At 49.1% G+C, this 14,488-nt stretch overlaps 1 protein-coding gene across 1 annotated transcript; it reads right to left on the bottom strand.

Moving 5' to 3' along the window:
- Positions 1–8,332: 8,332 nt before the first annotated feature.
- Positions 8,333–11,877, bottom strand: LOC132243698 (olfactory receptor 2G3-like). The gene is made up of 2 exons (XM_059714091.1): positions 11,866–11,877; positions 8,333–9,280 (listed from the first exon to the last, which is right to left on the bottom strand). The coding sequence occupies exons 1-2, from the start codon at positions 11,875–11,877 to the stop codon at positions 8,333–8,335; spliced, it is 960 nt and encodes a 319-aa protein (XP_059570074.1).
- Between the last annotated feature and the right edge of the window lie 2,611 nt (positions 11,878–14,488).

Here is a 14,488-nt window from a genome sequence, read left to right as displayed (position 1 = left end):
CTGTCACGTCGAAATGGAAGTTGAATCAGAACGATGCTGTTTCAAACAGCCTTACTTCTATTTTCTTGGGATCAGCTTTGAATTTTCTATCATATCAGTAGTTTCTTATAAATCACAACTGCGGTAGCATCTAGAGTAGCACAGTTTAACTCTCAGCTGTGTTGAAGGTGTCTTTCTGTCTTACCTCCTGCTTGACTTCAGATTAACACAGCCAGCCACATTGCTAAATTTCACAGTATTCATCAGCCAGACCTAATGTCTAGAGCCAATATCTGAACCAGATAATTTTTTAGATGCTGGGTTTTGATGTCAGACACTAGCTGAGCTCAGGGAGAATCTAATTTTGTCAACTGCATGTGGGCTCTATCCTGTAATCCCCAACTCCGCACGTTACAAAGACAGGCAGTTGAAGTGGTGATTTTTTCTTTAGGAGTTTGCATCATGGGAAACATCCCACCTTCCTCAAATCGCACCAACTAACCCTTGTGCTCACAGTGCAAAGCAAAGTGAACGTAGCAGGTTTGTGGGCAGAGGCCTGCACCAGTGTCCACACATCTGGCTGTAGGTGTCTGCAGGCTTGCAGGGACTGCAGCCCAGCTGTAGGGAGTGAGGTCTGATGACAGGTCTGTCCAGAGAACTGGGCCAGCTGATGGGGATAATTGTCTGGCCGCAGGAAGCTGAGGGCCAGCAGAGGAGAGAAGCCAGAAAGCAGATACAGATAGAAGGGAGAGTAAGAAGGGAGTCAGAGGTAGAGAGAGTTGCTTGGCCAATGGCTGCAAAACTGGACCAGGGGTCTGGGGAAAGACCCAGGGATTGTGCGGCTGGAAGCAGGACCACTGCACCGGGGAACTCGAGCCCGAGTGAGAGAGAGGATGGCAGTGCTGAGAGAGCAGCAGGGAGCTGGAGTCACCTTCTCAAGGGAGGTCTGAGAAGAGACCTCAGGACTGGGAGGTATGCTTTATGGATGTATGGTGTGTTCTTGAGCACTGATTGATACAAGAGGGCTCCTGTGAGGCGTGTGTGCCTGGAAAATAAAGGGCTGAGCTGTGCTTGGAGACCAGGAGAGACTTAGTAATAGATTATTTGAGTTGAGCAACTCCCTGAACCCGCTACAGTGCACAGCTTATTTGTGAGGTGTTGGTTGTAGCTGTGCTGGCCTAAAGATGTAGGCAGCCACGGTGTTTCTACCGAAAAGTCTGCAAAACAGAATTTTTCCAACTATTTTAGTGGGTCTAATAAGAGACCAGATTAACCCAAAGAAACTTATCCACCTATTTATTTGTGTCTCCTTGATTTGACTTCTAAAATCTAGCGGTTACTGTCTATCTGTCACCAGATGGCTGCAAGATTTGAACAAAACATTTAATGACCTAGGAAGATGTAATGATTAAACTGGTATAATTTATTATGTGTTATGAAGATGTAACTGTTATCTGCAGGCATCTGTCTGCAAATGAAGCAAACACATTTCATTCTAATCTTTTTCAGTCAACATCTAGGTTTAGTGATGTAGGTAACTAATCCCTACTGGCTTAGACAGTTAAATCATACCAGTGCCTCAATGGCAGCTCCGGCCCCTGTTTTAAAGCAGATAAAGTACACTTGTCTATATTCTAAAAGAACATTTATCTTGCCTAAATGATGAAGAAAAGATCTCCATGATGAGCACAGCAGGCTAAGCAGTGGGTGCTGGAAGAAAACATGTAATTACATAACTTCTAATTAGGGATGTGTCCTTCAAACCACTGGAGATGGAGGCTCCAAGGGAGTTGAAACTAAATTAGCACCTCATTACTACTGACTTCTGTTGAGGCTTTGGGACCATATTTTCAAAGGTACTTATACAGCATTTGATGTCGAGACAGACAGACAAAGAGAGAACTCTGAAAATACTGGTAGGCACTTACCTGCATGCCGGGAGGCACATTAATACCCCCTTCAGGTCCTGCCCATAATTCACAGAAAATTGGGGTTTTATGACCCTGGAAGTCATCTAGTTCAGCCTCAGTTTCTGTCTCCGTCAGGCTCTTCTGGAAACTGCACAGAAATGGGTCCCATTCAGTGCTATAAAACTACTGAATGACTAAAGTGAAGACTACTCTTAAAGTTTTTACAGGATCAAGAGCTCGCATGGGGCAACAGCTTTATGCGGTGCTCCCGAAACATGAGGCCCCTTCTTCAGACAGTTATTGATATGGTTCACTCTTACTCTGCATAAGGTCGTCCCCATGTACATCTGCCGGTTCAGGAAAACGTTTAAAAAAAAAAAAAAAAGTTCTAATTTCAACTCAATATATCTTTTGATCTCATCTCTACTGGTACATCTCTACCCCCTGTCCTCATAGGTGGTGTGTGCCCAACTATTGCTGATGTATTTACCCTGTTGGAGCTCCTGTGAGGCAAACCGGGATGACAGCACGTCCTTTTAAAGAGCTGAGAAAGCAAACAACCTAGCAACTCCCAAGCTTCCAGACACCCCAGAGAATAAGACTTGTTATTATGGACCAATGGTTTGAAGTAAGCACTACTCGCCTCCATTCCTCTGTGCCCAGATTGCTCCTGGCTGGCTGGCTCCTGAGGTTTCAACTCTAGAGCAGAGCCTGGACTGCAGTGCCTGGTGCCCTGTGCTGAGTCCCAAAATTCCCTTCACTTGTATTTATGGAAATGAGGAGGATCACCACAGCCAGTGGGAAGGGAACATGATGGGGGAGCCCTAAGTACATCTGACCAAGTCGCTACAGCAGGGGTGGGCAATTCTTTTGGGTGGAGGGCTGTTTACCAAGTAGTGGTGAGCTGTGGAGGGCCGCCTGGAAAGCTCCACTCCTTAGGAGTTGCCCCCTTGCTTCTCGGTCACTGGGTCCTGCTGGTGGCTCTTCCTGGGTTGTACTGCCCCTGGCACCTGTCACCTTTTGACAGGCTGCGGTGGGCCAGTACAGGGCACTCCTGCACTGAGCTGGCAACCTCACTGCGCCCCAGCCAAAAACCAGGGTCTGAGTGCATCGCTTGTGACACATCTTGTCTGGTCAATTTGCGCTGCCCCCTTCCCCCACTCCTTCCTGGAGCTCGCCCACAAGCCTGGGGTACCACTGCCACCACCCAGACTAAGGTCTTTGTCTGGGTCCTGTGCCACGCAGGATACACAGACCCTGTAGTCCTTGGGGTTGCTTAACCCCAGTAGGATATATCTGGGTGCTTCTTTTAGCCTGAAGCAAAGAAATTTTCTTCCCTTAGTCGGGTGAGTGAAGGGAGCAGGAAGGCCTGCCCAACCCCTCTCAAGCATGTATAACAAAGCTGGCTATAATGGACAGCTTTATTGGGCATAGAGGGTTGGCCTGGGGAGGCATACAAGTCTGAGTCTATCATCTTCTGACAGGCTGTGGTGGGCCAGTACAGGGCACTCCTGCACTGAGCTGGCAACCTTTTTTCTTTAAAAAACTTGTTCCAGTACATAGCCAGAGACTTAGACGGGAGTGCTATTCCAGCTTGTGTACTGACCTGCTGCAAATTGCATCTCTGGATGACTCCATTTCTCCACCTCTGCAAGGGAGCTCGTGGAACTTGCTCATCTTTACTAGGCCTGTGTGAGGTGGCAACTATTCGCTTCAGATTTGGATTTGGCCAGTTCAGAGGGACAGTGATTCAGTTAGGTGATTCGAATCGCTGTCCTGATTCAAGTCCGAAGATTTGGCGCTGCTTCGGCCAGAGCCTAAACGGGCAGCAGTCCTCACTGTGCTGGACACAGCTGCCTCCAGCTGGTAAGTCTGCTGTGGTGTGCAGGAGGAAGGGATGGGGTGGGGTGGAGATCAATGCCCCCACAGTAAGGGAGGGATTGGGGCTGGGGCTGGGACAAGCTGCCCAACCAGGGCAGTGGGGTATGGGACGTGGGGAGAGGGGCTACCACCACTGCATGTGCACTGGTCCGGCAGGGCATAGGAGTGGGTGTGTTTCCGCAGATTTGCACAGGGTGGGCTGGGCTGGGCTGCACTTGAGGAGGCTAGCCCCAGCTGCCTGCCACTGGGCTGTGCTCTGCAGGGCGGGTGGAGCCAGGACTGAACTCTGGGCAACTAGCCCCAGCAGCATCCAAGAGCACAGCCCTGGCTCTGCCTCAGAGAGCGCAGTGAAGCAAGGGCTATGGGAAGGCTGCAGCCACCCTAAAATTCCCTGTAGCCCCTGCTGCCGGCCCTTCCCTGACCTGGGTGCACATGCCCACCGTCATAGCCTGCTGCTGCTTGCCCAGCTGGGGTGAAGCTGTGGCTTGTATGGGAGGCGTGGGGAATTTGGACAAGTGGTGAGAGGACTTAGGGCTGTGCGAAGCTTCAGAGCATGCTTTGGATCCAGAGAAGATTTGGATACTTTGGCCTCTGAAGCAACATGTCCGGATTGAAGTGCTGGCTTCTTTAGGCTTTCTGAGCCGCTTCGGAGGTCTGGCAGTAGGGTATAATGGGGAATCAATGAAGTTTCTAGAACTTTGTTGTTTTTTGTCTGATTTGGATGAATCTTGCAGGGGTGGTAGCATCTGCTGGGAGCACGAATCGTGCCAAGCTTCAAGAAGATAGGTACAGGTGTTTCAGGGAAACTGCGCCTCAAAATCTTGAAAGCAAAACTCATGTCATATGTATGGGTTACACCACAGAGGGGGTGAAAATTGCTGGGGTGGTAGCCCCTGGTGAGGCCAAAAAGCCTGCCAAGCTTCAATGGATAGGTGCAGGGTTTAGGGGAAACTGCACCTCAAGCTGCGGACAAGCACAGCTTGTGACATGGGTGACACTGCGTGTGTTAAGGCACAGCAGGGTGAAAGCTGCAGGCATGCTAGCCCCTGCTGTGGCCACAAAGTCTGCCAGCTGTCGAGGGGATCGGTGCTGGGCTTCTGGGTTCTGGGGCCCTGCACCTGTAGCTGCTGACAGGCAAAACTCGTGACATGGGTGCTTCTGCAACTGTGTCCATCTTAGGGGGTAGGGGGTGGTGAAGCTACTGCAGGTCTGGTTGCTAAGCTACTGTGTTACCAATCAATCTTGTTTCACTCAGGAACCAGCTCAATACACAGTAGATAGCTACTAGTAGTGACTAGATAACAAATTAATTAGCAAGGATTAACACCTACAAAACCACAGGCTAAGGAAAGGAAATAATCAATACAGACAATCAACTGCCCCAAGACAGAGACAGTGAGTTGCACAAGCACCCATGTCACGAGTTTTGCCTGTCAGCATCTAGGACAACAAAGTTATAGATATTTCATTGATTTCCACATTATACCCTATGGCCGGATCTCCACGACAGCTCCATCGAAGCAGGAAATTCATTCAGAGCTCTGGATTGGATCACTGGCATCCGAAGCTGCCGGATCGAATAGCTGCCTACTCGCACAGGCCTAGAGGGCATAGCCCCTGCTCCCAGCACCTTCCACCACCTGTCAGCACAGCCTGGTCCAGCCTGCCCTGTGCAGACCCAGGGGTGCACACCCGCTCCCATGCCGTACTGGACTGGTGGCTTGCAATGGCGGGAGCCCCACTCCCTGAGTCCTGTCCCACCGTGCCCAGGCTGGGCATCTTGCCCAAGCCCCAATCCTTCCCTCACTGTAGGGGCATTGATCTGCCCCCCCTCCCCATTCCTCTTCCCCCCCCCCCTTTACCCACCCAAATGGACTTAATGTTGGAGCATTTTTTTTTGCATAGATATTACAAACATCTGACTACATATGTGTAAGTCGTTAGCACTTAGACACTTGAACATTCACTGGTAGGTTCTCAAGTCTCCTCTCAGTGGCTAATCAGTTAAGTTGATGAAATCTTTCTGAAGACTCATTATCCTTTCCCTTTACTGATTTAAGAAAAAATCTGTTAAATAGAATGAGTTAAACCCTCAGCAAGTGTTAGTTATCGCAGCTGAGTGCATGGCATTCACTTGTATTTTTCCTGATGCTCTTCAACATGGGCACTGTGAAGTGCTCCGTCTGGGGAGGAAAACTCTGCACCAAGCTTATAGGCTCAGTGGTGCTACACTACCTAACACCACATGTGAAAGGGACCTAGGGGTTATAATTGACCATAAAATGAATATGAGCCACCAATGTGATGCTACAGTTAGCAGAGCAAACAATATGCTGGCATGCATCGACCAATGCATCTCGAGCAAAACTAAGGCAGTTATTCTCCTGCTATACTCAGCATTGGTGACATCACAGCTGGAGTACTGCATCCAGTTCTGGGTGCCACACTTCAAGAAGGATGTGCAGGAGGTTGAGATGAGTGGCTCTTCTGTAAACTCTATAATGACAGGCCTGAAGAGTAAGCCATATGAGAAAAGGCTGACAGATATGGACTGAAAAGAGAAGACTTCGAGGGTACTTGGTGGCAGCTTACAAAAAAATCAGGGGAGAGTAGCAGGGGCTAGGCAAACAACTATTCACCAAAGTGCCCTGGAGAAAACCAGGAGCAACAGTCAAACTACTAGAAAGTTTCAGCCTGGATATCAGGAAAAACTTTTTAATGGTTAGTGTGACCAGATGCTGGAATAGACTCCCAGCAGAGGTGGTGCAGGCACCTACACGGGACATCTTCGAAAGGAGACTGGAAATGCACCTTGCTAGGGTTTGTGGACCCCAGCAGCCTTTCCTGCCCAGAGCAGGGGGGCTGGACCCAGTGATCTCTCGAGGTCCCTTCCAGCCCTAAACTTCTGGGAATCTGTAAAAGAATGAACAAATCCTTCAACAGTGACATAAATGTGAGTGACATGAGTAACATGTCCAGTTCTGGACAACCCACTTCAAGAGGGATGTGGACAACACTGAGAGGGTCCAGAGGAGGGCCACCCGCATGATCTGAGGACAGCAGGGCAGACCCGATAACGAGAGGCTACAGGACCTGAACCTGTTCAGCCTTCACAAGAGAAGGCTGAGGGGGGACCTGGTGACTGTCTAGAAACTCACTAGGGGGGACCAGAATGGTTTGGGGGAGACCTTGTTTCCTCTAGCGCCCCCCGGGATAACAAGGAATAACGGCCACACGTTGTTGGAGAGTAGGTTTAGATTAGACATCCGTAAAAAATACTTCACTGTCAGGGCGGCCAGGATCTGGAACCAACTTCCAAGGGAACTGGTGCTGGCTCCTACCCTGGGGGTCTTTAAGAAGTGGCTCGATGCCTACGTGGCTCGGGTCATTTGAGCCCAGTTTTCTTCCTGCCCAGGCAGGAGGTCAGACGTGAAGATCTACAAGGTCCCTTCCGACCCGACTTCTATGATTCTATGAATGCTCACAAACCGACCAGCAGGGAAGCAGAATACAAGTTTCCTTTAATTTCTTTTTCCCCACCACAAAAAGTCCTGACCACTTTTTCCTTCATCCAATCATGTCCCTAATGATGTCTCCTTTGAGGCACCCGCCCTGTTTACCTCCTGGCTACAACACCGTTAAAACCCTCGTAGTTTAATTTTGGATCCAAGACCTTTGTCACAGGGTAAGTTTTTCAGTGCCACATCTGAACATGGAAATAGGAAGAAGCATACTATAGGGTAGGTAGTGCAGAAACAGGCTCTCTTACCATTTATGTGTTGTCTTATATTGATCTCAGTAGAATAAATGTTACTTTAAATATTCCTAGAAAAAGCAAAAGCTCAAGGACCTCCAGTCTATGGCAGAGGACAGAGCTAGCAACAACGGTGTTACCATAGTTACTGGCACAGCACACGTACCTTTTACCCCAGATCAGTCTTCATTTAAACAGAAGCGTGGAAGAAGAGAAGCACTGAGACCCTACTGCAAGATGGCTGCCATGCATCTCCCTCTGCCAGTCTTGGAGTGAGGGTGGATAGCTTGGGGACTTGGGCTCGTCTGGGGACAGCAACAGCAGTTGTGGTGGGTGCAGTGGGTGGATTCCCCATCTGTATGTAACCCTTCTCCTGGGATGAGAGGGAACACTTGAGGAGCGGGTTGGGAGGGGAAAACCTGCTGCTGCTGTTCTGGGCTGAGCCCATCTCCCTGCTGGAGCACAGCAGGAACAGCTGTGGAGTTCAGCCCACCTGCAGGGCAGCCAGAGGTAGAGGGGACAGTGGCAGCGGTGAGTGGGTAATGGAGGAAGGGGATTGGGAGTGTCTCTGTGCATAAAGCGGAAGCAACAGGAGGATTCTTGCGTGATTCATAGACATAAAGTGCCCGGCTGCTGCTCTCATAGTGTGGTCAGAAAGGGGAATAGGACTGCGCCAGTACACCTCCTTTGTGTATCCCTCTCGCCTATCTCCCCTTTAGCCAGCTTAGGACCCTGTCCCAAATACACATGTGGGTCTCTCCCACATGCACATGCCCAAAGCCTGCCAGTTCCACATCATTTTGGGGGCTTATGTCCTCTGCATCCAGCACTGCTTTCTTAAGGCTTTCCTAAGGGCCCTGTGCACATCCTTGTTCCTCAGGGTATAGATCAGGGGGTTCACCATTGGAGTGATGATGCCATAGAAGAGGGAAACTATCTTGCCCTGGTGCTGTGGGTGCTGAGAGGGGGGCTGCATGTAGATGTAGATGGCTGTGCCAAAGAAGATTGACACTACAACTAAGTGGGAGGTGCAGGTGTTGAAGGCCTTACGTCTACCCTCAGCTGAGCGGATCCTCAGTACTGCAGCACCAATGTAGCTGTAGGAGACCAGGATGAGGCCCAGAGGAACTGGCAAGAAGACCACAGAGCCAACAAGGAGCCCAGCCACATTAGTGGAGGTATCGGCACAGGACAGGCTGAGCAGGGCTGGCACTTCACAGAAGAAGTCATTGATACGATTGTGCCCACACAAGGGTAGTCGCAGGGTCAAGCACGTTTGCACAAAGGAGGCAGTCATTCCGCTAAACCAGGATGCAGTTGCCATCATCCAGCAGAGGCTGCGGCTCATGATGGCCGTGTAGCGCAAGGGGTGGCAGACGGCAGCATAGCGGTCATAGGCCATGGCTGCCAGCAGGACACACTCAGTGGACCCCAGGCCAAGGAAAATGAAGAGCTGGGCCATGCAGCCAGCCCAGGAGATGGTCTTATGGGAACTTTGCAAATTCACCAGCATCTGAGGCACCGTGGTGGTGGTGTAGCACAGGTCCAGGAGAGAGAGGTTGCTGAGGAAGAAGTACATGGGTGTGTGGAGATGTGGGTCCAGCTGCGAGACTACAATGATGGCCAGGTTCCAGAACAATGTCAGGACATAGGAGATTAGGAAGACCACAAAAAACAGCTTCTCCAGGTATGGGTCGTTAGAAAGGCCCAGTAGGATGAACTCTCCTTGGGAACTCCCATTGCCTCTTTCATCCTGCTGAAAGAAAGGACAAAAGTAAAGTGAAATGCAGTGGAGGTGGGGAAGCTTTGTTACTGAAGCTGATGCAGGGGGCTGGAGACATGAGCCTTACTCTGACCAAGCAATTGCGTCCTTCTTTCTTCTGGTCCTGAGCCAGAAACTTTCTCCTCTGGTATTAAGCACCTAGACCTGGCCATCTGCTGAGGTATCCTAGGCCTGGTTATAATATTGGTGGAAAAGGGAGGGGGAGAGAGACCCTAGAAGACCCAGTGGTTGTGTTATTTGTGAGACCTCATATTATCCTTGTTTTGCCTAATTGGATCAGAATGAAATCCCATATCAAGGGTGCAGGGGTGTAGGTTATAGCCGTGTTGGTCTAAGGACATAGGCAGACAAGGTTCCTAGGGTGAATTTGATATCTTTTATTAGACCAACCCAAATAGTTGGAGAATAGTTATTAAGCAAGCTTTCAAGTTCCAAAACCCTTCGTCAGGCTAAGGAAGTTTCAGCAGTTGGTGTGTGCTCTTCCTGGATTCCATAGTTAGCCTGATGAAGGGTTTTTGAACTCAAAAGCTTGCTTTATAACTATTCTCCAATTATTTGGGTTGGTCTAATAAAAGATATCAAATTCACCCAAGGAACCTTGTCTGCCTATATCCAAGGTGTGCACACTAACCTTCAGCCTAATGGGTACAGAAGGATGGGTCTTTCTCTTTCTCCTCCATGGAGCTATCCCACCTTTGTTTTAATGCCTAAATGTATTGATGGAGGAACCTGAAGCATCATTACTGATATGGAGTCATTTGCTGTCCGTAGGTTGCAGAACAGCATGGAGAGGATTTTATGCTTTGCTAGTTGCCATATGAGGTAGGAGGCAATCTTTCCTCCTCCTGTTGCTACAGGTGTCAGGGTGAGTGTGTTAGGACTGTGAAGCTTCGGTCCCTGATTCAGTTTGGTGGCCAAATCTCCAAATCCGTACTGAATCAAAGGAAGCAGCACTTCCAGTAGGTCCAACCAGGTCCACTGGTGAGCATACAGGGGGGTCCCCCTGCATACCCGTGGCTCAGCGACTGGTGCGTCCTGTATCTGGGGGGGCACTGAGGGTCTCCCCATGGCTGATTGCTGAAGCCATGGTGGTAAGGGGAGGGGGCCCAGCGTGCTCCCAGCAGGCCCAGAAGGGGACCGGAAGGACCTGAACTCCTGTGGGAAGCTCCATGCGCCCCAGCACTGCGGTGTTCACGAGCCGTGCCTGCTACCTCAAGGGATGTAGAAAAACCACTTAAAGCTGTGCCTATGTCCAAGTCGCTGGTTCTCCAAATTGGTATTGAATCTTCAGATTTGGATTCAGCTGAATCAAATTGGGAACAGTGATCCAAATCAACGAATCAAATCACCTATCCCTGATTCTGGCCAAATCCAAACTGAATAAGGCCTACTTCACATGCCTCTAGTGTGTGTGTGTGTTTTTGTTTGCCTTCCTCAGATGCATTGGGTGTTGGCTACAGCCAAGGCAGGAGACTGTGAGTGGGGTGTGCCAATTTTGAGGCTCAGGATCAGACCAACAACCAGATCTGGGGAAGGGAGGAATTTTACCCCACAATTCGATAGATACAGACTATGGGTTCATTTCCCTTCTTTTTGTGGGGGAGGAGCAGGGAAGGGTGGGCAAGTGGCCTGATCCTCTTGCCTGGATTTCTTGAGTGTATTTAACATCCTTGCAGTGGCAGGATACTGACACTGCCCTCATCCCCCTGCTTTAGCTGTGGCAGCCTAGGGTGTTCTTGATGTCCATGGACTATGTCCCTTTTAGTTGTGGGACATGGTTGTTTGTGGAGTTTTAGGAAGAGGCTAGAGAGGCGCTTGTATGGGAAGGTTTGGATTGGGATGTACCTGTCTTGAGTAGGGGGTTGGACTAGATGTCCTCCAAAGGTCCCCCTAGCTCTTTCTTTCTGTGATTCTATATCTTACATGAGTGTACAAATTACTGAGCTCTGCAGTCAGCCTTTCTATGTACCAGTATATATTTAGTTATTTATACATAGTGGAAGGGTCCAACAGACAGGAACTTAAGCAGTCCTCCCCACAACACGCCTACATAGGAGTCAAGAGACAAAGCTACTCGTCCTCATCATGGAGCAGAGGTCTGAACACAGCACTCTTGTAGCCTTCTGGAGTGCCACAAGTAGAAGAAGCATTGCTCCATCCATGTAGCTGGGTTTTTGGAGCATGGCTCAGTGCTATATAAATAATGAACTTGAGCATCTTAAGAAAAAACAAGGCACCCAAATGCTCTTGGCAATCTTTGGTTGTAGTGGAATAATACACGAAGCAAAATGAATCTAGCAGACGAGTCAATGGTAATTGTGCAGTCTGCGCACAATAAATTTAAACTGATTAAGATGATTAAAAAGCTGCCAGAAAAGAAATTTCCTTCCATGCGTAGGTTTGTTTTGTAATATCTCTTATTGCAACAACCATATGTTTGGGAGAGTGGCAGGGGATATCAGACTAGTTTTGGGCACAGTGTTCTTCCTCTCGTCTGTGAATGATTCGGCGACATATTAAGTTACTGGCCGGATAAAATACTGACTTCTTTTACATACCTGTGTCCACATCAACTGTCCTTTGTTTCTTTTGTATCCACTTCTGAGAACTTATTTCTTTCACAGGTTTACTGCTCTCTTTCTTCTTCTACCCAGGGGAGCACACACAATGCCACTAGACTCTCCCTATGCCTGAAGAAGGGTGTTTGTGCCCAAAAGCTTGCATAGGACAATGTTTCCAACTATTTAGTTGGTGTAAATAAATATATTACACCTACCCAAAGAATCTTGTCTGCCTAGGTCTTTAGACCTACTTGGCTACAACCAACAACCCTTCTCTCTCTCTCTCTCTCTCTCTCCCCCTCCTTTTAAGGGAACGTTTTCATTTACATAAAGGAGTTAAAAATATATTTGTTATCTCATCTTGAATGTAGATTTGTCAGGCAAAACTCTTATGACTTCTTCTATATAATTGGGTTATTTATTTCAACAGCTCTTTTATTCTTCTGTAGTTTCTTCTGATAACTTCTTGCTGCTCCACACATCTACAGTCCTCTTAGCATTCTTAAAGGGAGTGTTTTCTATGTAGTTTGTGGGCTACAGCCCATAGCCAGAGGGATGGGAGAGTGGCACCTTAGGGCACTTGTACACGGGTTAAAGATTTCCCTTTTGTATGGCTTAATGGCTTCACATATCACATGTATGCAAGTTTTGTGGGTTTTAGATCAGTTGGCATCATTGCAAACTAAACTCTACCCCCATGTAAATGAGTTTGCAATGTTGCAACTGGGAACATTGCACCCATTAGTCAGCTCATCTCCTGGTGGTGGATGGGTTGTTTTTAACCTGGAGGTGTGTGGGCAGTGGGGTTCCCCAGGGCTGGGTCCTCGGGCCCACACTGTTCAACATCTTCATCAGCGACTTGGATGAGGGGGTGAAAAGCACCTTGTTCAAATTCGCAGATGACACGAAGATGTGGGGAGAAGTGAACATGCTAGAAGAGAAGGACAGGTTAGAACTAGATCTGGACAGGTTACAGAGGTGGGTGGATGAGAATAATATGGGTTTCAATACTGACAAGTACAAGGTGCTGCACCTGGGGAAGAAGAACCAGCAGCAGACCTACAGACTGGGGAACTCTGTTCTTGTCAGCAGACAGGCAGAAAAGGATCCTGGAGTCACTATTGATTCCAAGATGAACATGGGCCACCAATGTGGGAACACAGTCAGTAAAGCTGACCACACCTTGTCACGCATCCACAGATGCATCACGAGCAGGTCCAAGGAGGTGATCCTCCCCCTCTATACGACATTGGTCAGGCCGCAGTTGGAGTACTGCATCCAGTTCCGGGTGCCGCACTTCAGGAGGGATGTGGCCAACATGGAGAGGGTCCAGAGGAGGGCCACCAGCATGATCAGGGGGCAGCAGGGTAGGCCCTACGAGGAGAGGCTAAAGAACTTGAACGTGTTCAGTCTCCATGGGAGAAGGCTGAGAGGGGATCTGGTGGCCATCTAAAAACTTGCCTAGGGGGACCAGCAGGCAATAGGAGAGTCCCTGTTCCCCTGAGCACTACTGGGAGTAACAAGGAATAACGTCCATAAGTTGACGGAGAGTAGATACAGGCTGGACATCAGAAGGCGCTAATTCACAGTCAGGGCAGCTAGGACCCGGAACCAACTTCCATGGGAAGTGGTGCTCACTCCTACCCTGGGGGTCTTTAAGAGGAGGCTGGATAATCACCTAGCCGGGTTGTTTGACCCCAGCACTCTTTCCTGCCCAGGGCAGGGGGTTGGACTTCCGACCCTAATAACTATGAAACTATGACATTCTTTAGATCATCATGACTAGGCCACTGCTCCAAACCTGTTTCTGAACTGAAGCAGGCTCTGGATTGGGACTTCAGGATGGGTATTTGCATCTCATATCCTCTAGTACCTTCATATAACTGCGTATATCTTCATATATATATATATATATTTCAGTCAAGAAGTTCTGTGGACTTTGAGTTAATGCCTGAATGACACTTAAACTACACAAGCACAAAACCCAAAAGTAATTCCCTGGATGAGGTAACCAGTGCACCAGAAGACTTCAGCATGAAACACACTTACCTCAACACCAACTGCAGCCTTAACTCTGAGCCTTGAAGGTGATTAAATCATTGGTATACCTCTTAGAGAATTTTTTTGAATAAGTTGTATCTAACATTTCATTAGCAACTTTCGTAGTACTCCTAGCATGTCCTTAAGAAAGCTCCTAGCTACTCTTACTGGCTATAGCTCCTTTCCCAGCCAGTAGTAGCAGTCTCCTGTCTTATGGCAGGCAAACTGGGGCTCGCCCGCACCCCCAGGAGGGCTGCAGGGCTGTATTGTACTGTTCTGGGGGTGCGGGTCCTAAATTGCCTGCTGAATAAAAGAAGACTGCTGCCCACAGCACCAGGAAGATCGGTGCTGCTGCTGCTCTGAGCTAGAAGCACTTGCCTCCTGTGCCTCCAGGCAGATGGGGCCTGCCCACACCCCCAGGACAGCTGCGGGAGCTGTGCCGGACTGCTCCCAGGGATGTGGGCCCACAATCTGCTTCCAAGATCACAGGAGGCTGGTGCTGCTGCCTGGGGTATATCAGCTCATGTGGGGAGCCTACCCCATGCCGGGATTGGGATGGCAGGTCCATGCAGGAGCTAAT

The sequence above is a fragment of the Alligator mississippiensis genome, chromosome 11 (genome assembly GCF_030867095.1).
Source record: "Alligator mississippiensis isolate rAllMis1 chromosome 11, rAllMis1, whole genome shotgun sequence".
Lineage (NCBI taxonomy): Eukaryota > Metazoa > Chordata > Crocodylia > Alligatoridae > Alligator > Alligator mississippiensis.
Note: the sequence above shows the minus strand (reverse complement) of the source record. Positions and strands in the feature narration are given on the sequence as shown.